Genomic DNA, 24,984 nt, shown 5'->3' on the forward strand with positions numbered 1-24,984 from the left:
AGCTAATCCCCTCTTTAATCAGCCCATTCCTGACCAGCACGTGTGCCAGCACTGGCGGACTGACGCGGGCTTTGATCTTTGTTTGCACCGTGGAATGTGCTTCTCATTTGGCCTTGCACAGATTTGCAAATAACTATTTTCACAAAATTCGCTCCACTTATTAGTATCTCATTTAATTTTTCATGTATATTGTAAATCACACCTTTTCATTAAGCCGTTATTAATTACTCCTGTCTATCTAACCCCAACAATTATCATCTCGCAGTTTATTTGGGAAGGCGCATCATCAAAGATGAGGTGTGCAACAGCAGAGCTAAGTGCTGCCTACGGCACTGCGTGCGTGGCGGCAGGGCTTGGTACGGCTCTCTTACACTATCTCACACAAGACCGGTGATGGCAACCTAATTATATACAATTATGCTTCACTTATAAAGTCATATATTATATTAATAAAGTTTTATGCAAATTTGAGATCCGTATTCCAAAGAAAAGAAATAAAAGCATCTAAAAATAGTCGTGCACGTGGAATGACCTTGAACAGGTCTTGAACTTTTGCAAAATACGGGTATTTACAGAAAGCACCTGTGAACTGGAAGCAAAGCAAAATGGAGAAGGTTGATACGGCAATGCTCAGATTATCATAGCAGATCATATCGTGATTCTCACCATGTCAATTATTTAAGTCTCGAGGGCGGATACATGTTTGCCAGGCTATCACTGCAATTAGGGCCGTTTGGAAGGTATCTAGTGACAGTGGCCTCACGGGATTAATAATCCCTCTTCGGATAATGCTAATTGTAGATGTGTAAGAGTCCCAAAAGGACATGGGACTTAAAAAAAAATAAAATAGCTTTTCCAGAATGTTTTCCAGCTTCTGTTGGAGGCTGAATCTGAACCTCTCTGGCCCCTGTTATTCCTTCACTGTATCAAGAAGCTGAATTTTGTATTGCTCAACAGTCTTTTTTGCACCTTCTCTTCTTCTGAAAAATATTCTTCTCTTATCTTCCTTTTGTTTCTTCCCTGCTAAGCTTTTCTCCACATTTGCTGTAAGCAAATTCACCTTACAAACCAAAGGCATTTGAAAACAACAGAGCAAACTTGGTGTAAATTAGTACGGCTCCTATTACTTCAGCAGTGTTTCATCAGCTCAAACAAACTGCTGATCTGTCCCAACAAAGATTTGTTGTTTCTGTAACTCTGGGAGTTTCCTTCCTACTGTGCTTTTTTTGCACGCACCAGGTATACCATGCTCAGCAAACAAAACACAAAAGTAATGTGGGATCAGTGGAGACATGAAACTGGCTTTCCACAAAATTAAATTCAAATTCACATAAAAATTAATCCACACCTTCCCAATGCCCGCAAGGTGTTGGCTGTAATGCCATAATGCTCATTTGCAAATCCTACACAAATCTAGGGTTTATAAAACTTGATGATGTACTTTTCCTGCAGAAAACCACATCACTCTTGTTACCTACATTGCGTTAAGGAAACCCCTTCGAGCCCTTTTACTGAGGTGGGAGAGGGGAAGACGCCGCAAACAGGGCTTGCCCGCATCAGAACTTTTCCAGGATTTACTTTAGACTGTGTTAAAAACCTGGCCAGCGCTGGTGCGATGCAGCTCATTTGACTTTCCTTCTCACAGAGCGAAGAGAGGCTGAGGTGCCCAGCTGGGCTCGGCGGTGTGCCAGGACAGCCTGTGCTCTCTTGCACAGCGCCTGCTGCGCAGCCCGGCTGGGCAGGGCACGCTCTGATCCCAGAGCGGCAGCCAGGGTGACTTGCAGCTCTGCCTGTCACCTCCACTCTGCTGCCCCATACATCACCAACACAAAAGCACAGCTGACCTGGAGCTCTCGCTGCCCGTCCTCTTCAGGCTGTTGGGGTTGCGGATGAGTTTGTCCAGCATGTTGACGATCTGTCCAAATTTAGGCCTGTCGCTGCGCTCCTTCTGCCAGCAGTCTAGCATCAGCTGATGGAGAGCAATGGGGCAGTCCATTGGGGGTGGCAACCGATACCCTTCTTCAATGGCTTTAATAACCTGCAAATGGCACAATTAGGAAGACATTAGAGAACATCAGAGACTACTCACATCTACCAGCTGAGTATCATTTATCCTAGGGCAATCTGAAATATGGAAACAAATCCACAATTAAGTGAAGCAATATGGAAGATTGCACTCAGACTCAAGCAGTTGGTGGTCTCAGTACTGCCATTTCTCCTCAACAGTTCAGAACTAAAAGGGTACAGCATCGAAAGCAGGCATCAGATACAACACAGCAACGTACCAGACAGAGCATCATGGGATAAAGGGAAGACAAAATAGAAAAGAAGGCAAAACTGTCCTCGATGCACAGAACGTCGGCAAAGCAATAGATCTACAACAAATCTTCAACATCCATCAGTTTGGGGTACATAGTTATGCTGGTGATGAACATTTTCCCATCATTTTTAGGGGACAGCAGATCATCCCCTCCTTCCTCTTCTCCTGGGCTAGCTCATCTCTGTCAGTAATACAGGCCTGTGGAGAACTTGTTCACTCACCACTGCGCATTTCAAAGAAACTCAGAGATAGGAACCTTTTGGTGCAACTTTACAAAGAAAGTTACTGTAGTCCAATGCAGCAGCTCACTTACGCAACTCATACTTAATGGGATCCAGAAAAACTGCAAGCTGATGGCGTTTCGAACCCTCCAGAGACAGCTCCAGAGCTCAGCACTTTGATGGCGTGTTAGTTCTCTCAGGAGAAAAGGGACATGACCAGGGCTCCATTCTGAGATGACAGGGACTTGCTGAGGAGCCTTCAGGCCTTAATCAATATGAGTTTCCTGGCAGGATTCACCAAGACACTAAAGACCAGGAGTGCACAGGGACTGAATTGCACTAAATTCCCTCCTTCTCGTCTTGTCCAATTAGTGGCTAAAACCCACTGGGATAACAGAGTGGGGGGAAAATGCTTGCACTATTAGCAGCTAATCAGTGACCACAAAGTGGTTTTGACAAATTCAGGAAGTAAGAAGATCCTTTTGCCTCCTCTTTATTCAACAGACATGGAGAATAATTGCAAATCCACTTCTGCTTTGTTGTGAAAGCACGGCTTTCACTGCTGTTAAGGAGAAAAAACATGGTATGTCTATGCCAGGTACTAAAAAGGAGATGCAGAGACAGTGTTGTTGGCTTTGACTGTCCTGTTCAGACTGTTTGACATGGTCTAGCACTGCACATTTGCAGTGTGTATCAGCCTAGTATATCAGCTCCGTGGTTTTTGCACTGAGCTCTGCTATGTTGTGTAGACATGCCTGATATAACTCAGACACATCTGGTGTTTTATTTTCTTGCTAAGTCTTGATGACTTCCTCTTAGCAAAGGAAGGCAAGATTGGGTGCCAGAAGAGACATTTCACATCAGAAGGAAATTAAAATTACATCCCCCTGTTTAGATTAAATGCCATCACATCTAGACACTCTTTGAAAATGTTTCGGCTCTACATAAGAAAGCAGATGACTTGTAAAATGACTTAACCACTCCCATGACCATATATATTCAGATTAACATTTTTTTCTTCCTTTGTATGTTTGCAAATTCCATGGGAAAAGTATTATGGATAATCTATGTCTCGTTTCCACTGGATTTTTTTTTTAATTTAATAAAAAATCTATTAGCAAAAGCTCTTATTAGTATTAATACTAAATATTCTTCTGGAATAGCAGCCGTTGTGTGCGGTCCCTCTTGGAATACACTGAAGTAGTCCAGATGGTACACTTAAACAGGACATACATAATTTAAGAACGGTCATTTAGGAAAGCTGCTCTTTAATGTCCTCAGGGGGCACCTATGCAATTGTCACAAGGATGCTCTGATAATCAGAATTGGATTTTGGATGTGTTGTTTCAGATTTCCTACAAAAAATAAAATTATCTGGAAGAATTACAAGCATTCTGGGGTTTGAAGAATTAACTACTAATAGGAAACCCCATTAAATTCAAGTGTTTTTTCATATAGATTTTCAATAAACTTGAGATTTAAAATCAATATTCAACTTTTCCTCCTCTTTACAGTGTTATGATCTAATAGTTTAAATACATTCATTTCCCTTTTCTCCACTCTCCTCTGTCCTCTGTTTTCTTTAACTGATTAATAATTTTCCTTAAAAAAAAAGAAAAGAAGAAAGATATGCGCACAAGTTAGATCCTAACTAGAGAATCCCCCATTCCCTTACCACAGATGACACTTGAAGTATTCAGGGAACTCTTTACTCTGGAGAGGTTCCCTGGGAAAACGAATCCACCACTCATGATAACCTTTTAAAAACCTGGAGTGTTTTATAACTGCACAGCAACAGACACAGAAACACATCAGGGAACATCTACAGAAAAAGATAAAGGTGTGGGGGAAGAAAGGGAGAGAAGAGGAAGACGAAGCGTCAGAGGGAAACTCACATCTTGATTGGACATATCCCAGTAAGGCCTCTCTCCGTAGGACATCACTTCCCACATGACGATGCCGTAGCTCCACACATCGCTCGCCGATGTAAATTTACGGTAGGCAATCGCCTCTGGTGCAGTCCACCTGATAGGGATCTTGCCACCCTGTCACAAATAAAAGAAAATGCAGGCTAGTGAGTCACTGACCCCGTCACGTGCGTGGCTGACACTGTTCCACATTGCCATTCCAAATACAAAATGGTTTCCTGTATGCAATTCCAGATTATTCTTTAAAAGGCCTTCACTTTCCCTTTTCCGTGCCATAAAACTGTCACATCCAACCAGGAGGCAATGCTGCCCATCTGTTTTCTTTAGTCACATGGAGGGGAACCAGGACATTGTTAAGTGTATTTTTATCAGTCCTCTACAAGATCTCTGCTCAGGGCTATGCCGAAGCATGAGAAAAAGCCAGGAGTTGTACAAAGTGTATTTCGGAGATTTGGTTGACAAACCAAGTATATGCTGTTAATTGCTATTTCCTTGCTCACCTGTCTGACCTGTTTGGCCTGTTTCAGAAAGAAATGGGATTATAACCGTTTTGCTTTTCAAAAAGGTAAAATAAAGGGAGGATAAACTGCAAAGATTTATGAATACTGGGGTGTTTCCCACGGGCAATGTCCCAGCTCCTACCAGAGATGTGAGAAGGCGAGCAAGCCCCTGGGCTCTCCCAGTCCCACACCAGAGCAGGTTGCAGAGTTGCTTTTGGTACCGGTTGGAGAGAGCTGCCTCTTGTTACAATACTCCTTTCTACACAAGTAAGGACACTTGGGCACCTGACCTGGGCCACTGCGGTCCTGCACTGCTTTAAAAGGAGCTCGCTCCATCCTGTTTATCTGATTTTGCGTTAGCTGAGTGATCCCAGGCCACAGACTTCTCCTCTTGTTTATGCTAATATGCAAGGTGTTTTTAATTGAGCTTTTGGTTTCCTGCAGTTTCATCCGGGGAATGACTTAAGCCGAACAAAGATTTCATTTATTTTTTTCATTTGCTTTTATGCTTTTTTGATTAAGTTTATTTTGGTAATTTTTTTCCTCAGCAATCCTGTAGATAGTTTTTATCCAAAACTGAGTGCAGCATGTGCATGCTTAATGGCTTATTGTCCTAGTATCTCTCTCAAGTGTTTAACATGGACTCGTTCCAAAGCCAACTGAAATCAAAAGGGGTCCTTCTTCTGGCTCCTTTGGCCTTTGCATCAGACCCTCTGTGAATCAGTTCGCAGCAGTAAGTGCCTCATGGGGCTCCAGGATGCTTTCACTTTAATGAGATGTTACTAACGGGGAGCAGGACGCACCGTTCTCTTAAGAAAGGATGCTTTAAAAATTGCATTTGACTGCATCATTTCTGGTTACGAAAAAGCTCTACTCCCCCTTTCAGACACAGATGCGTAAACATTGTTTATACATGGTCATCATTCTAAAAATTGTCAATAAGCTCCTTTTATTTAGCTGCTTGAGTACAGTGGAGTTTATCCAAATTTTCCTGATCCTTCATTGCTGATACCAAATGAAGACAATGCACTGTGATGCAAATTGCATTGATTCCCTCTAGTTTACTCGAGTACAAACATAATACTGTATCTGCACTCACTACATTCAAAGGGAGGCTTTTCAATCATTTCTTTCTTGTCTTTTTGTTGCCTAAACTTTGATTTCCCTGAATGCAGCTTTCCAGACCTCTGCTTCTGCTTTTTCCACTTGCCATCCTTAAAAGTGAGAAACACCAAGGTTGCCCAGCGTTTAATACTATCCAAGTCTATCTTTCCCTGTAATGAATGTGAATCCATTAAAGGATGTGTGCTGGGATTAAACCGCAAAATGTGAGCACTGCAAACAAACTCTGCGCTAGGGAGAACAGATGGAGAATGGCAGATATTTAAAAATGAAGAAAATAAGCAATTTAAAAAAGAGACTTTATAAACTGAGATTTTTTTCCACGCACATGTTAATTACAGAGGTATTGGTGCAAAGGTTGGTAACAGTCGAGATGTTGTTCTGTGGCCAGAAGTACTTGCATTAGCACCATTCCACATGCAGCATATTAAAAGGGCTGAGCAAAATTAGTGGGATGCGGGGAAATATAGACAAAACAGGAAAGAAAGAAATAAATAAACAAACAAAAAGTGAGGCAAAAGCATTTACTACCTCCAAGTTTGGGAAGGCAGGCCCAATGCTATTCCCAGCCCAAATTATTTGGAGTCAAAGTTATGAGATGAGCAAAAGTTGATTTATTTACTTATTTATTTTTAACTCTTTTTTTTTGGTAGCATATCAAGACTTGCTGTACAAAACCTCACTGGGACTAGCCAGTTGCAAATAATTATGCATATGTGTAGATATCAGAAGGAATAGAAGCCCAGGCTCTAATTTCTGGCATCAGATTCTTGTCACGCACTCCTAGCACACTGAGGAAACCAGAGGAGTACATGGGTCACAATCTCAGAGAAGAAATACTGATGTAGCCATTGATGGAGCAATAACACTACATCAATCTATAGCAGTTACGGAGTCTGGGCCAATGTTGATTTTTATGCTGTGATATAGGTTTAACTTTATGACTGAGATTATTTCAAAACAAAACATTGTCACCTCTCACACAGTCACACAAAAACATCAGGTAGGCAAGAAAACCCACTCGACGTTTTCTCTCCCTCCTTACCCGTGTGGTGTAAGCTGCCTCGGGGTCATCTTCCAAGACACGGGACATGCCAAAGTCAGACACTTTGCAGACCAAGTTGCTGTTGACTAGTATGTTTCGAGCAGCTAGATCCCGATGCACATAGCTCATGTCAGACAGGTACTTCATTCCTGAGCCAATGCCTCGAAGCATCCCTACCAACTGGATTACTGTAAATCTGCCATCATTCTTCTGCAGATGGGGAAAGGAAGAAAATCACATAGCATTAAGCTAAAAGCTACATTATTGCCATTGCTGAAATTGGCCAAGAGAATATCGCTGGATCCCCATCTTCTCTCAAATAAAATGCAATGTTATGTCCCCGCTCTCCCGACTAGCGTCTATAATTCACCCGTAAAGTACAAACTTAGAGGTTTTGTCACAGCTTCCACTGATGCTGTATCTGGGTTGCTATATATCCAGCTTTAATGAGTCTATAGCATTGCAGTGCTTTCAAAAATGGAGAAAATCAAATCCGTTCCCATTAAACATGGATTATTTAAGACCCTGCTATTTTAAACATCACATTTATTCTGTATTCATCCACATTGCATTTACTCTGTGTTTTTGATAGGAACAACACCAGAAAAGAGACAGAATTTCCCAAGTACAACCATAATTTCTTTTAGAAAGCTGAATTTTCAGTATCCCTCGGCAAACCAGAACCAAAATAAGAAACCATAAGACATTTCCCAATATAAAATCTCTTTAGCTTATTATGAAGAAATCACCTACCCTGAGGAAGGCATCCAAGGAGCCGTTCTCCATGTACTCAGTTATGATCATTACCGGTTTACCTAGAGTTCACAGAAAGAAAAACACAATTTCTTGATGAACGCCAATGTTAATGGGATAAAAATGGGTTGCACATGATTTTACTGCCAAGACACCTGTCTTGCACAATCTCATTTAATTTGAAAAGCACCGAGCTTATGCCTCAGCTGTGGGGAGCAAGGGAAGAAATATTATAGGTTGGGAACATTCAAAGAGCCCCATCTGGAAGGTTAACCCTTCGTCTGACTCATTGACAAGGTCTTTAACTAAAGTGGCTCCTGGTCTCTAAGGAATACATGAATTGATAATCGAGAGCTCAGAAAAAAAGATCCGTTCAAACTTGACAAAAATCTTTACTGTAATTAAATTGCTTACAGACTAGAAAGCTTTCCTTTTCTAAAATGGAATTCATGAACGCTTTCGTCTCCCTCTCTTTCAAAAGATCAACGCTTTAGGCGAGTTAGAAGCTGTCAGCAGCTACAAGGTACTCGAAGACAAGAGTGCAAAATACAAACTGTTCCTCTCAACTTTCTCTGTCTCGAGTCTGTATCCTTTGTCCCTTGTTATTTATAAATGAGCCAAAGCCATTTGCCTCATGAATTCAACTACAGGATAAATGATTCAATGAATTGTGTCACATGAGGTAAGATGCTTCAGCAGCACTCAGCTTTCCCCTCTGCAATACAGAGAACCAAGCCTGAAGAGAAATGTGATGCAACTTTGCTGACATGGGGATGCTTTCTAGGCACTCTGCTGCCTATAAATAACAGCAGATATCTAAGTAATGCTTGATGTTGCCTCAAGTGCTTTACAAAGTCATACAAAGCTGAAACTGGAAGCATTTAGGTACATACAAGTAACACTAATTATTTCAAGGGGTTCATTATGCTCCACATTCAGCATCTGGGTATTTGCAGAAAAGGATCCAGTATCACCTCCCTTCTAAAAGTGAGCAATGGGAGGAGAGAAGAAGGTAAGTGACTTGTTAGAGACAGAGTGGCAGGAGCCCAGTCCCAAGATGAGCACTGTTAAGCCCACCTGAAGTCAGGGGATCACCTTATCATCAACACCAGGCTGGCATGGCAGCCCAGCTGTTTGTTCTAGCTACTCGAACTAGCAAGTTTCTTCCTATATAAAAGGCACTGACCAAGAGAAATGCTGCTCTTGTACTTCCTGTGGCAGCTCTGAAGATGAAAACATTGTGAAAAGAGAAGGGATCGACGGACACATCACTGACTGCACATAGCTCAATTCTGTCTTGGTATCACATTTCAGAACTGCTCAGCAACTGCACCAGCAAGTCTTTGCTCCAGAACAACATGGTATGAAAACATGCAATATTTTAGCACCGAAAGTTCCCATCCTCATTTATATCTCAGTGAGTTTTTCGTCAAGATGATTTTCCCTTTATTTTTCAGGGATTTCCCTTTTTGAAGCAGTCCTTTTATTCTTTTTTTGGGGGTTAGAAAACGATGTACTACGAGGACTACTGACTGGTTTTACATCATTTCAGTTAGACCAACATATATGTGAGACACATCACTTATTTCACCTATCATTAATTTAGTTCACCTTTCCAGTTTCAATCTAGCCTTTGCAGGCCACTTACTGTTCCGATTCTCCTTCCCCTTTCCAACCAGTATCAAAAATCTTAGTGTTTTGGTCACAAGCAAACTGGCACGCCTGTGAATGCCAGTCTGGCAGCTGAGCCCTTTCTGATTTGCATGAACAAAGCAGGGGAGAGACAGTATGGCATAAAGCAAACTGTTCTGGATGTAGGGCTTAGTGACCTTGGCTGAGTACTCGCATCCTTACGGACAGAGATGTAATAAAGTAATATGCTCTCTCTAATTCACCTTTGCCAGCATTCTTTGGTAAAAAGAAAGAAAACTCCAACCAAATCTGCATGTGTCACTGTTTCATTTATCCTTTGCAACTGTGACCGGAATGCTTCCACTGAACAAATAGAGCTAAATGAGTTTTAATTAACCTTCCTCAATCAAAAGACACTATGTCAACGTAGAAAGGAAAAAAGGGAGACTCTTTCAGTGCATTAACACATAATTTCATTACTCAGGCACTTCTTTAGCAGAGAAGAGGGAAAGAGAGAGGAGAAGTTACCATCAGTGAGTCAATTATTAAAGTACTTGACTAGCAGCCAATAATGTATTCACGGTTTTTTGCTGCCTCTCTCCCCTCAACCCCCACCTACTCCACTATTTATCTCACATTTTAATTTTAAGTTTATTAAATGCATTCATTTATCACAGCATTCAGAAAACCTATGGAGAAATTGAGATAAATGTCTTCTTAAGTAGCCCTGTTTACCAAACACGCGAGCTCTGAGGTAAGCAAGCTGGCTTGCTGCAGGAGCAGTGCTCACTGCGAGCCAGGCAATGAAGCGTTCTTGGGTCAGGCTGCTACCTCCTCGGTGAAAATTTCCAATCATTTTAATTCAGTGACAACTGCATTATGCAAATGCAGACAGCCATTTATAACTGCTAAAGCTGTAATAGCTAAGGGGGTTCAAGCCTCAGTAGGTTTTCAACATAAAGACTCCCATGTTGCCTTGCTTTTACAGAGGTGCTTCAAAAATTATTGCCTGCAGCGAGCGCTCTGAGCTGACCACAAACACCCCCTCTTTGTTACAGCAACAACAACACAAGAGAGACGAGAATCAGACCTGAAAAATTTAAACAAAGCATTATTTTAAATTTCAGTTTTGAGGGAGGCCTTCAGTAAATGACAGGCAAAAAAAAAACCAAACCCCTGTTTTCCCTAGCAGAATTTATCTTGAAAAGCCAACAGTGACACTCAGTACGAGCCCCATCCCACAACTGTTAGAGGGGAGAGATGTCCAGAAACGTTACATGGTAGTGTAAGCATCCAGCTCCTGCTCTAACAGCAGCTCACAAGCTCACTGTCTGCTTTCATTTTGCTCTTTCTGCCCTGAGAACGAACCCCTATGTCCAAAGGGTCCCTTAGGATTAGCAACCAGTGTCAGGCTTTGCCAACACACCACCTAGTGCGGTTGGAGTAGGGACAATAACTACATCATTTCAGTGGTGTTTCATCAAGTCAGACCCAAGTGCATCTGTCTCACAGGTGTATTTTCAGTTCAAGCCTGGAAACAGCATCCGGTAAGCTGTCTTTGTCTTTCTAAGGCAGGGTTCATGGCACAGTGAATGCTAACAGACTTAAACAAAAATAAATAAATAAATAAAGCAAAAAATTAATCAAACAAAAAAATCAGCCAGGTAATTTCTGCAAAGTGCAATTATCACACCTGTAAATCATTAAAAAAAAAACAAATAAGAAAGTTTCATACTAAAACAGAATACTTCATTTCAAAGGCTTGCTCCTTACATCTGTGCTTTGTACCTTAAACATATGACTCCGTAGTTTTGTTTTGGGATTTTTCTCCCAACTATTTTAAATTCTTTGCTCACCATCTGCTTTTGCCTATCCTGTAACAATCAGCTCAGACTAGCAAAGATGTGAAAGATGCCTGCTTGGCATAGCAAAAAGGAAAAAAAACAGTGAACCCCTGCTGTATTAATTCCCCCTACAAAATCTTGTACAAGCTGCCTACAGATAGAGTATCATCTGAAACCATAAACCCATTTATAGCTGACAACGAGATTAATGACTTGTCCCACACTGATTTCCTCCTATTAGCTATCAGTGGATCTTTTCCATCTGTCATTTCACAGGAAAGAGGGTAAAAAACCAGCAAAACAAAAGAAAAAAACACCCACAGACTTTATTTCTCAGTGACTTCTAAATTGGCCTTGTCATGAAAATGACCTACTTACATTTAGTAACTACTCCTTCCAAGTGGATGATATTGGGGTGGTCAAATTGTCCCATGATGCTGGCCTCGCTCAGGAAGTCTCTCCGTTGTTTATCAGTGTAACCAGCTTTTAGGGTCTTAATAGCAACACAGATCTCTCTTTTTCCTGGTACTTTGAGACGTCCACTGCATACTTCACCAAATTCCCCTTAAGCAAAAAGGCAAAAGAATCCATGATCATGAGCATGGAGCACATGTTTGTACTGTCAAGATGTTAAATCGGTTCATTCTGGGAAACTGTCATACAAAGATCACAGGATCCCATGTTTCCTAAAAACAAATTTTAAACTATATTTACTGCAAAAAATGCAAAAGTTCTGGCACTTACCCACACCAATAACTTTTTCAATCTTTATGCAGGAGGCATCAATTTCTTTGGCAAATTCCCTCACAGCTTGATTTGGATCCTCATATGTAAAAGGATCCACATATGTTCTAACACCTGCAAGGCAGAAATGTTTTATTTGAAGTCACTGATCTACATGCTGCTGAACACATAACATATGAGACTGAAGCCTTAATGATATACAACAGCAAAGAGAGTGCACAATAAAAATGTACTGTAAGCCAGGAATGACTGATGAAAGAAGGAAGGCCTTAATGTATTTTTTCCTCAACGTGATTTTTTTTTTTTTAACGTAATCCTTTAATATTTCCCAATATTGATGTAAGGAAACAGACTTTTGCCAATAAATGAATTTCACGAGTCATTGCCATCAATCACTGCCAGGCCAACAGCCTGGCCATAGACCTGTGAGAATAAAAGACATCACATTTCTTTTTTGGGATCCTAGAGCTCAGGTAATCGTTTTAGTAAGTGGATAAGTGGAATGGAAGTAATGGTAGGATTCAGTCCTAGAAACAGGGCAGCAAAGTTTGCATTTACTTTCCTGCAGGACTGCCTCTGGTCCATCCAAAAACTGCCTCTGCAGACTATTGTGGTGAAAAGTCATGCCTAGACAGCCTAGATAGTGTGATTTTTCATAGAAATAGAAATCTTTCAGTGGAAAGGAATAATTGAAAAATTTCATGAACCTTTCTCCCAACTCAAAAATTTTACCCAGATGCTTTTATTGCCCCTGTTACTAAAGTGCCTAGTTTGGAAGGAGGATGGTGGGAAGCAAGGAAAACAGAAACATATTCATCTCATGAGGAGTGTCATCTCTTATTTGCCAAGCATCTGAACATGGAACATGTTTTGTGAACCGAACCAAAAAAAAAAATGCACCAAGCACAACTGCCTTTTACCTTGGTTCAAATGTTTCTCCTCATCTGCCTCTTGCTTAGCCTTACTGTATTTACTGCGCCTGTCAGAACAAAAAAAAAGAACATTACAGTTCAAAATAAATATCTTACTTTGAGACAAGCTCTGTCTTCTTAACCTGCCGAGACTCGAGCTGGTTGCACCTGCCACGACCTGTGCTTGGCAGCTCCCCTACAACAGCCCGTGACACAACTTACACTTTCCAGAAGGGTAGGAGACTCCTCTCCTCAAACTGCTCTAAGTGTTATTGGCATCAACAAAGCATTAGGGGAAACACAGATCTCCATATTTGCATCTCGGCATTTAAACAAAGAAAAGAAAGCTTGTGTTCCAGCTACTTTTTCTTCAAATGCACATTTGCAATACTGTGCAAAAAAAAAAAAAAAGGACTAAATTGCTTTTTAGCATGAACTTCTATAGATTTAGATGCTACAACAGAGGTGTTTTGGTAGATTGATTTTCAAACCCAATTAGGCAAATGCCAATACCAACACTCTTCTTCAACTACAAATTTAAAGGTGGAAGCAGTCTATTAATGCATAAATCAGGGTGGTAGCAAAAAAAACCCTGACCATCAAAAATGCAGATCCTGAGGATGTTGTTTATTCTTTTAATCACTGTACAACTGAGGGGAGTAAAGAACTCCTGATGTCAGAGGTCCTCTATTAAGCCCGAGTTGGACACAATAATACAGTGTACTATGTTAATTCTATAGATTATTATTTCTACAAGTACACACATGATTTTGTATCCAGTTACAAATTTAATTAGTCCAGCTTTAAACTTCAATGGACAAACTGTATTCAGAAAAGTTAATGCAAGAGGTTAATCCAATAGAGAGGATATGTAGCTCAACCAAATGTGCATTGGGATTTGAAGTTCCCCAAAATCTAATGGTATGTAGATGTAGAGATTTTATTTTGAGTATTCATGGAAAATTCAGAACCAGGCACAAAAGCAGACATTGCCAAAGAGAAGGGCTTGTTGTTTACTCCTCAGCTTCCTTGTCCCTATGGAAGTCAGCAGCAAATCTCCCAGCACATCAGACCCCAGTTAGTCACTGCAAGAGCCTGGATTGGAGTGAGGAAGAGGGAAGGAAGAGAAACCAAGCCCAGAGGAAGGGTGGTGAGACTGGTGGTGCCTGCAACGTGCAACCTGCTGCCTGGAGCGGGGCAGGAGCTGACCAGGCCTGGGGCACCAGGCCGAGACTGGGTTAGATCTCTGAAAACAGTGAATAGGCAGAGGAGATAAATGAGAATGGGTGAAAGACCTAACAGCAGATGTGAGATGAAGAGGATAAAATTTGGAGAAAACATGACTTTGAGAGCCTTGGTTTCACTTCCCTTCTGCCTGGCCTTCAGGGAACAGCAGCTTCCCGTCACTCCCAGCTGAAAGGCCATGTCCTAGCTTTTGTCTTTGCAACCCTTTAGTGTTGGGGATTAAATACACTATTCTAGTAATGAAAGCTATAAATTGCACATGAACAGAAGGAAAAAAATCCAGTTTAACATGTGAAGACTACCTGATCTTTGAACCAAGCCTCGCAGCTCCCAGCATCACCAACAGGACTTGTGTTCAGACACAAGAAGCAGGTACATACCCAACCATAAGTGGCTGGGAGCTTTTTTTCTTGATGAAAGTCAATTAAACACAAATGGCACCAAATCATAACAAGAGCCTTATTAAAAACCACACTGGATCCAAACACCAATTTAAACCATTTTTTTGCCTGAGGACTTATGGCTCTGGTATAAAAGAGCTGAGTGAAACTGAGGGACTACGTTCTGCTCCCGGTGCCTGACCTGAATCAGGAGGAGAAATCTCACCCAGTGCCATGCAGGGCTAAGTCAGCTTAGGGGGACTGCAGAGGGGGTTTCAGGTACAACGTAACTTCTCTCAGAGGAAAGAAAAAAAGAAGGAAAAAAAGAAGAAAAAAAGATCCTGCAATTTAAGCAGGACCCCTTCAAATTCATATTATTAGTCTTCAGATACAGATGGCAAAAATGAAACACAAATGGCTTTGCATGAATGCATTTTAAGTACGTAAAAATGCTTTAAATCTTATTTCTAAAAAGTAAAATCACCCTAACAACAGATACAAATAACCTTCCCCCACTAAAACCCAAAGACATGCAAAAAGCAGAGGGAAACAAAGGGATTGCTGTTCAAGCAATATAATTGTAGCTTATTAACGTTAAATAATACCTTCCAAACTAACTACCTGCTTCCACCTCTGTCCCTGTCACCTGCTGACCTTTCCTGCCTGGCTTGGGGCAGGCCACTCCTGCCTGCCATTGTCCCCTGGCTGCTCGGGGCACCTCACCTGAATGGCAGAAGGGAGCCTTTGTCACAGCCCTGAATTCCGTAATTACAGGGATTTGGGCAAGAGTGATTAAATAGCCGTATTCAGGAAAAGAACACAGAAGCTTTCAGAAGCTGCAGGGGTCAGAGACATAGGGAAATCCACAGGTGGGGCTGGAGATAAGGAGGGGAAGGTCTCTGCCCAGCCGGAGGTAGCAGCAGAGGGTATTAGCACGCACTGAGGTGAAGCAGCATGGAGCCCGCGCCCCCACAGCCCATGCTGCCCCTTTCTCCACCCCAAAGAAGAGGGCTGGGGGTGCTGCAGTGCAGAAGGTAAAGCAATCTATCTGCCAGAAAAATTTCCGATGGTAACTCTTGGATGACCAAAGGAATCTGTAGGGCCAACTTACTGCAGCCAAACCCCTCCAGAAAGCAGCTTACTGCTTTACACTTTCCCAAATCTTTTAAAACTCTGTCACTGTAATTTTACTCTGTGCTCCTACAGCGTAGGGTTTAGAAACGCTCCTGCTACCTCTCCCGCATCCTGCTGTCCTAACCTCAGTAAATTTAAACTAACATTTAGGCAGATTACTTCTCACATTGACACTAACACCGTGGTCACAGGACAGACCCAAACAGCTTGAGCTGCCTGAAGGCAAAGTCTGTTGACAAATTCTGTTGAGAAGATGAATTTGGGGATTTGAGTAATGACTTGAAAAAACATAATGCTACATTAGTAATAACAACCTAGAGTTCAAAACTGGGCACCTCCAGCATATGTCCAGTTCCCACACTTGGCTCATGGATGCAGAGAGGCCATGTCCGCAGGCCAAAGCACAGTTTTGATTGTACAAATATGACTTCTAGGTCACAGCTATATTACAAAACCTCCTCGTGGGGACTCTATGGACAAAGAAGCATTTCCTCAGCTGAAGTAATTTTGGAACAAAGTATAATTATTTTGCTATTAACTTCAGCTGGTATAGGAACATCATGAAATATCCCCAAAGCCCACACCTCTAAATGACATTGGTGATGTGGTTAAAATCATTTGTGTAATAGTGAATATTAAAGTCGGTTCTGTTTATTGAGAACTACTTCCAGCTACTGGAGAGCTGTGTATTGAGGAAGGTTGCTAATTAACAAGGCACATGCATTAGTATGCACAGAGCAGTTTCACTGTCCTGGTATTTCATTCATCTTGCTGTTATATCTTTCCCCTTCCACAGCTTCCCTAAGACCTACCGGTGTGGAACTACGGAGCATCTCTGAAGCCTCTGCCACCAGACTACTTCCACCCCCATTCCCACCAGTGCTTGGACCAACCTCTTGTCCATATAGCCCACCTGCCTTTTTTTTCTTTTTCTTTTTAACTCAGTCCAAGTTAAACACTTGTGGGCAGAGATAACTGAACAGACAACCTGAGCAGGGAGCAGACCTGGCTGAGCAGGCACCCACACCAGCTTGTCTATCAGCTACCTGGCTCCAGGCAGCCTTTCCTTTGACAGCTTTATGGCTGATACTAAAGAGAATCAATATGAGGGCAAGGGGCTGACATTTCATTTTCTAAAAAGTGATCCATTGAGGGCCAATCACCAAGCAATGTTTATCAGCCTTGGGAAGTGACATTTTTTTTATAGGGGGAGGAGGGGAAGGAATCATCTCAAAGCAACTCGACAGGTTCAATTCTCCAAGGTGGCGACTCATAATTAGAAATCCAATGCATCCTGCTATCAATCCTGCCTTAAATAATAAAGTGATCAATAAAAGTGGAGAGGAGATTAAGTCATCAAGCTCAGTGATGCTATTTTCTGTTGCAATGGCTTTTAATAAACCTGTCTCTCCACATTACATTTTCATATGGCCTGTTCTTCTTTCTTATTGCCAGCATGGAGGCTTTGAGGTGAACACCCACAGAAAGCTGTAACAATGCTTGACTACTTTCCAGATATTACAGCTATAGTGACTTAACTGCTCTTTAAGACAATTTGAAGTGAGAAAGTAAATCAAGAAAATTTGTGTGCATTTATGGCTGATGCCATTAAACTGATCAACAGAGGTTGACAAAATTTGCATCCCTCAGATCCCACGCTTCAGATGCAGTAACGATATGTCCAATTTTATCTCTGAATTACATTGAGGCAAAATCATGCTGATCTTTTTAAATGAGACTGAACATAAACTTGAAGACAAACACTCACACTGTGTTTCTGCTACACTGTCCTCCCATTTGCAGGATTGCTCCTGATGCACTGGTTGAATTTGGGAATGAACAAGTACTTGGTAGAAGTACGGTTCTGCTCTGATCAAATAACCATCAACCCATTCTGCTGTGTTACTGCGTATGATGCTGAATGACTGCAGCTTCTACTTTACAGTCATTTCCACACACAGTGGAAGGACTAACCCAAAGACTAATGCAGACTCAGAAAGCCTAAGACAAAATCACAAGCACAGCAGTCTGATAGCTTAGTTCATAACAGTGTGGTTGTTTATTCCCTGTGTATCAGGAGTCAGTCCAAGAAAATCTACTGTACCCATACCCATTAAACTTAACTTCAAATTACACTAACCACAAATCTCTAGTTGGCTTGATTCTCAGTGCCAGTTATTGGAACCAGCTTTGCATTTCAAGGGCAAATAGAGCTGGAACTATTGCCATTACATCACATGCTGCTGTGGTACTAATGTTGAGAAGATCAAAGCTACATGGGAGAAGGCTTGTAATGCAAATGCACTGTTTATGATGCTAATCAAAGAATTTAGCTTTGTTTGGAGGAGACAAAAAGCTCCCTCATGAAAGAGAGAAGGGGGGAGAGAAGCTTAAGTTCTTACCTCCTGCTGATGACAAAGGCTGCAATGAGAATGACCACAAGAACAACACTGCCAGCCACTGAAACAAGCAGCACTGTGGGATTGGTACCATCGCCAATGATGGGGGAAGGAACTGGAAACAGAAAAGAGAGCATTAGCGTCAGACACCCTCAAAATATCAACCTGGGCAGCACTCAATGAGGCTTTCTGGCTTGTGACGGTAGTTTAGAGTAGGGCTCAAATCTACTTTCAGGCCTTTATTATATAGTCATTTCACACAATTTTCCAAGAGGGCCCTAATTAGCTGAAGACGTGATGTTTGATAATGATTTGGGGAACTTCAGTTCACTGGGAACAAGGACTCCCTCTCCTTCTCCCCTTCAGTGTTGCTCAGAGGGTATAATGGCTATTTCTTTCACCTTCCTAATTGCTCTCCACTCTTCTTTCCTCTTTCATTTTCTCTCAGTGGGGCCAGATGATCACTCCCCAACTGACACAAAGAGTAAGTCATTTTAAAATGTCTTCCGTCTTCCTGCTGGATTGATTATTTTCAGCTGTTAACATCCTGAAGGATGTTGCCACTGACTGGCATGACCTTAAATTGATTTAAACAGACTTTTATGTCCAAAATAAAACAGGCTTGGTCACATCACCTTCCTACCACTGAGAAGCAAACATTTTGGGGGGCAAATTTGCATGTTACCCTGAACAAAGGGAGAAGCTGTACTAACAACATAGTTCAAACATTCTGTCTTTATATGACTATGTAAGGGAAAGTGCAAATATCTGAGCTGATGTAGGACACCTAAGTGATCTTTGTCAATAGTTGCAAAGGAGAGAAACAGGATTCCATTCCCCTGCAAATGACATGCTCCAAAAAACATCTGCACACATTAAACAAAATAGGTGCATGTATCTCTGAAGCATCGGTGGCTTCCAAGCATTTGTAAGCTGTGTATCTCCTTGGGCCATTTGAAGCATTTTCATTGTTAGTGTCTAGGATATAACATAGGTGTCTAAGGTCAGATTTATCACACCACTAATAGTCATGCAGCCACGGAGGAACGTTTTCCCAGAATAGATACACCACAGTCCAATTAACCAACGGGAGACTCCCAACACACATCTCAGTTACATTTTCACTCCTCACTCAAAGAAAAGAAAGATATCAGCGGGCATGTTACTACCTGTGTTAGTTGTGAACTCAAACGGTCCGCTGAAGTCTCCGTATCCTGCTGCTGTCCTGGCCCGCACATGAAACACATATGAAGTCAGAGGGTTCAAACCTTTGATGTCAGTATTCCTGGAGGCTGTCTTCACAATGCGATAGCTGCGCTCGTTTTGGTCCTAACAAGAAAAGAACACTGCAGTGATCAAGTAAAAATGCCTCACTGCACCATGAACCATGGAATCCCACTTCCTTGCCAAAACTGTTATGATGAAAGAAGATGAGTAACACCGATGGAATTCTCAAAATACGTCCCGAGGGCTTCTGCTGTCTGCCTTGCTCAATACCCCTAGCGCTGAGTGCTGCATGGGGCTCTGAGCAAGCCAAATAAGGGTGGTGAGACAGTAGGTATGATGCTCATATATCACCGATTACTTAAGAAATCACACAATGAAATCCTTTGGAAAATAGCCAAGCCTTCAAATATGATCCTCCTGATGAACAAACATTTTACTCATACATGCTGGCACTCTTTTTCTTCCTACCAGCCAGAAGCAAAAAAAATGGTAATGTATTTCAAAAAAGAAAATGTTCTGAAAATGTCTTCCACAAATCCAATCTTGAAAATTTTTCTATTTTTGGCTGGAAAATGCATCAGAAAATGCATTAATCAAGTTTCCCTGAAAAATCGGTTGCCTTCTGTATGTGTTGGGGAAGCAAATACACAATTATCTTTATTGAAAAAAAAAAAAAAAAGAAAAAAAAAGAAAAGTACACATATACATGAGAGAGAGTGCAAGCAAGACCAAGTAATTGTCCATTTCTGCAGAGGACCTTCAAGGAAAATAGCTTTCTTCATAGTTTCATAGTTCCATAGTTGAGAAGTTATTTGCAGGAATAACATCTCTGTGTAACTTGGAAAGTATAAAGAATGTAATTTTCTTTCCTTATTCTCTATTAAAAGCCATCCAGCCCACACCATCACTCTAAGCAGAAGCTATTGGCAAACAGATCTGATTACCATATTATATACTTCATTATTATACTTCTGTCTATGATGTAAAGCTAATGTCTCACTTCTGCCCAACATTATTGATTCTCATTATAAATATGCTTGCTACAAAAGCTCAGTTCCAAGGTAAGAAAAAAATAGCAAAATAAATTCCTACCATGCAGCTGGAACAGCCTATAAGTCTTACTATTTCAAGCAACCATTCAAGTGCATGAAATCCTTAATTGGATATTATTAACCTGAATCTATTCAGTTTCAAATGATGGAATCCTACCTGGAAATAAACCAAATGGAATGAAGTAAAAAAAAAACTCTTCCCAAATTCAAACAAAACTCCTCACTTGTCTATTTTTGAGCAGTACCTTTTCATAGTATTTGACTTCGTACTCCAGAATGACTCCATTTGGCCTGTCGGGTTCTAGCCAGGCCAAGGCAACGCTGTGCCTCGTTATCTCTTTAGCTTGGATCAACGCAATTGGGGATGGAGCTGCCAGAAAACAAAAAAAAAAAGAAAAAAAAAGATATAAGCAATAATTTAGTTTTAATAAGACACAGCATAACATATGCACTTTCAGAAATTGTGTTTTTCTTGTGTGGGGGTTAGAAGCATTAAGTGTTTTTCCTGTTTTCTCTAACAAATTTGCATTTAATTTCTCTCTAATAAAGGTTGCTCTTAGATGCTGGGCCATACTGGACAGGTAAGATTTGGAGTAACACTGCGGTTTCCTAAATACCATAATGTTCTTAATTCGTAGGTACAAACCTTCACAACAGGCTGACAGTAAAAGATTCTGCTTTTTTTTTTTTTTTTACCTTTGTTAGACCCAGCACACAGACTTGTCCCTGTGTTTTGGTCCATAATGATTCTCTTCTTCCATGTCCTAAAATTAACTGGTGTTACTTCATTAGCTATTCACTCTACAGGAACTATGAAATTCCTGACAGACCAATCTGGTTTTCTCTAAAGCTGAGAAAACTTTGCCACTGAATTAAGTAAGAGCAGAATAAAGCTGAATACATATGAACTGGGACCCTCCCATGAAAACCAGAAAACTTGTATTTCAGGAGTCGGAGCCAACCTGTGCTTCCTAGCTTGCCCTGCTTACACCCGCCCATGTCTGTGAGCAGTGCCTGGAGAATGAGGAAGCTCAGCGCCCGGGGGCCAGATTCGGCCTTTGATAGCTCCTTCCCAGCCAGGAGATAGCAGAGACAACTGGCACAACCAGACCCCGTCCCACGTGGCACTGTACAGACGCAAGGAGCAGAAAAAGCAGGACGTGGGTAAGGGCTGCCTGGCTTGGGGAAAAACCCAACCGAGCAACAAGCTGCACGCCAAGACCCTTTAAACTGTATCCGTGTGCAGTAATAAGGGCTGCCATGCAGAAGATAATGGGAAGCATCTCATTGTGCGCCCTGCTCAATAGAGCCCCTGCTAATGCTGAAGTTCAGGTTTTTGCCTGGCCGGAGGACAATGCGTTCTCCCTTTGACTGTGATCGCAGCAGATCCATGGCAGTGCAGGAGGAACGGGGTTTCTGAAGATTTATGAACCCGGCTGCCCCTTTCTTGCCGTCGTGTTGCTGTGTGGTCACGTCTCTAGCCAGCTGTTATCAAGCTCTTTTGATGCTGACAATAGCTGGAATAAATGGTGGAGTCTCCAGGGATAAAAAGGGACATTCATGAAATTTTTAATCTTATCTAACAAAGCTGTCCTGTATAACCAGAGATTAGAGGTCTTCCCAAATTGAATATATTTCTTCTTTTGTCCCCTGAAGCTGTAGATACGTTGCTCTTTTTTGCCTCCTTCCCTTTCTTTTTGCTGCTTTTTTCTACCCTTAACGTTGGGATGACGATCCATGAAAGCGTTAAAGAAAGAAAAAAGTATCCTTGAAACATATCCTTGAAAACTACCAAGAAAGACAAATAAATAAAACAGTCACAATAAATGAAAGGAAAATTGAATGTTGAAAGCCTCAAACCTACTTGACCATATCAGACAGCTCTGATGGAAGTGAAAATAACCAGTAGACGCCACAAAGTCACAAAAGGGTGTCTCCTCTTGATGTGAAACCATCAGGGAGCTGCTTCCTGATTTACTATCTGACAGTTTGGCATCTCTGTTAGAAATGCCTCCAGAACCTCTCTCTTTTTCCCTGTCTGTCTCATGCAAAGGCAAACGCTGGCTGACAGAGGAGACTATAAACACAGCCAACGGGGAGGATCCAGGTGTGCTCCATCAAGTTGTATCTGCGGCACGACTGCAAACCTGCTTAATAACCTCACCGTTCCTCAACACAGAACAGGACTTTTTTTTTCCCCCTTTGCAGTAAGAATGCCACACAGATAATAAATTACAGATCAGATTTGTTACCCTAAAACATACATGACGTTACTGATAAACCAACCAGAGAGAAATCTGCTTAGTTAATCCATGCCTCATGCCAGGCAGACAGGCAATTCATATTACCGAGAGTCTTTCACTTACGCCGGTCTGACCTCAAGAATTGCAGAGAGAAAGTTCACTTTCCTTGCTTCATCCTCTTTTTAACCTCCTCAGTTTCCCATTTCATTTCTTCAGGCATTTATATTGGAATTTACTGAGTCCTTCGATGCTGGGCTGGTGAGTGCTGGATGGCAAGGCATTTCTCCTCTGCTGTAAAGTGGCTATTTGCTGCAGCAGAATATGCATTAACTTCCAGCCCTCGTGGAAGATGCTCGGTTTTATACAGTTTCAGAAGTGCTTTCTCAGGTCTCTCAAAAATGGACAGTTGATCTCAGGCAGTGCTCCAAACCGGAATAAACCACCTGCTCCTTGCCTCCAGGATGGGAAAAGACTTGTACATCAATTCCTTCATTGATTCTTACTATTAGAGTTGTAAGAACAGCCCTAGTTTTACCCCTCCTGTCAAATACTAACCATTATGCAACTCTGTGCTGCTTAACTTTCAATCTATTCATTTGCCTCTCATTGCGTGGATGAAGACATGCTGCCTATTTTTTAGTTTTGGCTGAATATCCTGCCTCTCCACACGCATTACAGAAATCCTCAGAGTGCTAAAGGCCAAGGGCAGGACAAAGTACCAAAAGGACGTGAAGCAGTCTGGGGGCTCCTTAGCATTTCTGCAGCACAAACCTAGAGGGGTCTATGCAACAGGATGATTACCCACACCTCTGTGGACCTCGAGGAACTGGACTGTCAGCCACAGGGAGTACTACAGATACCCCACTGCGCGGATAAAACCCTCCTTAACCAACTCTGATACCTGCAAATAGCCCTGCAACTCACGTTTGTGTGTGTGTGTTTTCCAAGATCTACCAGGTGACCAGTAAAAATTACTGCTGAAGGGCTGGGCTGCTGGGGGAACATCAGCTCTGGGTCTCCTTGGTCATCCACACGCAAGAGGACGAAGAAGCCAGGCAGGAGAGTGCTGGACAGACAGGGCAGCACCCTGCGCACAGCATTTCCATTCTTTTTTCTCCTGCCTTTTGCCTTTCTATTGCCTCAGAGATGATGTGAAGATAAACATGGAGCAGACTGTAAAATGACTCTCTGACCACGAGCAGAACAAAAGGCAGGAACGTCCCTCACACACGCGTGGGCTAGCTGCTTGCTACACACTGCAGGAAACATCCTGAGCATGGCTCGACCCGAAGCAGTGTGCCCAGCTGAGCACCCCACGTTCTGCCCCACACACACAGGTCCACGCACCACGTCCCACCAGCACAGCCCATTGCACAGGTGAGAAGGACGAGGCCTCTTGGTGTTGAAAAAGTGGTCCCCTTGAACAAAAGCGCCGAGTGTAACTTTCCTGAGTTCAAAGCTCAGCAGTTCCTCTCCCTCAGAAAACTTCACTCCCTACTGATGTGAACGTTGCAATTTTCTTTTATCTACTTCCTCAATAACCCACCATTAAACACCTACCAGTAGTTTTATTACTGCAGTTCTGAGCTTGTGGCGTACAGAGAGAGAAGGAGCACAGATGTACTACAAAAACTTCACCCAAATGCCATAAAGCCATATCCCAAGGCTAATAAGTGCTGAATTATAACAGTTTTGAGGCACTTTAAAGGATGGCAGAGGCAGAGTGTCAGTTTTTCATTACTGGTTCAAATTAAGAAGGGGGGGAGAAGGAAAAAAACAGGAAATAAATAGATGCAATAAAGTCTCTGGCATGTAGGCAGCCATGAGTGAAAACAGCCCTTTATAAAAGCAGGGAACATCAGTGCTCTGGAAGATACACAATGCCCCATGTTTTAGGGAAGATGCCTTCTTAACCACAGCAGGGTTTACTTTCCACTCCCCATGATTTGAATTTAAATGGATCATGTTTACTCAAGGGGTCTTCCGCTGATTGAAAAATATACCCACAGTTTGTACATTATCTCAGCTAAATTCAAATAACATATTTAAATTTAATTACTTGAAGCTTAGGGGTTTTCATGCTTTTCTTTTTTCCCTCAATTGCACACAACAACACTTATTTGTTCTTATCAATGGCTATGCGTTTTGTCAAGCATCAAAATTAAATGCTTGAAAGCACTAATGATGTTACTGTGATTAAGGGTTTTTACCTTCCAGGGTAGATACTAAAAGCTTGTTCCATTATTAATTACTTTAAAAAAAAAAAGAAAGAAAGAAAAAAAAA

The 24,984-nt window shown here is 41.8% G+C and overlaps 1 protein-coding gene across 2 annotated transcripts in view; it reads right to left on the reverse strand.

Moving 5' to 3' along the window:
* Positions 1 to 24,984, reverse strand: part of EPHA4 (EPH receptor A4) — a 95,232-nt gene that overhangs the window by 6,253 nt on the left and 63,995 nt on the right. For both annotated transcript variants that reach the window (XM_072042205.1, XM_027464077.3), the window contains 10 exons: positions 20,703 to 20,827; positions 19,348 to 19,507; positions 18,182 to 18,293; positions 13,030 to 13,088; positions 12,110 to 12,223; positions 11,744 to 11,929; positions 7,890 to 7,951; positions 7,137 to 7,346; positions 4,437 to 4,586; positions 1,845 to 2,038 (listed from right to left, as the gene is read on the reverse strand). In XM_072042205.1, the coding sequence (XP_071898306.1) occupies positions 1,845 to 2,038; positions 4,437 to 4,586; positions 7,137 to 7,346; positions 7,890 to 7,951; positions 11,744 to 11,929; positions 12,110 to 12,223; positions 13,030 to 13,088; positions 18,182 to 18,293; positions 19,348 to 19,507; positions 20,703 to 20,827 (1,372 nt within the window). The remainder of the gene's footprint in view (positions 1 to 1,844; positions 2,039 to 4,436; positions 4,587 to 7,136; positions 7,347 to 7,889; positions 7,952 to 11,743; positions 11,930 to 12,109; positions 12,224 to 13,029; positions 13,089 to 18,181; positions 18,294 to 19,347; positions 19,508 to 20,702; positions 20,828 to 24,984) is intronic.

Source organism: Anas platyrhynchos, chromosome 9, assembly GCF_047663525.1.
Source record: "Anas platyrhynchos isolate ZD024472 breed Pekin duck chromosome 9, IASCAAS_PekinDuck_T2T, whole genome shotgun sequence".
NCBI lineage: Eukaryota > Metazoa > Chordata > Aves > Anseriformes > Anatidae > Anas > Anas platyrhynchos.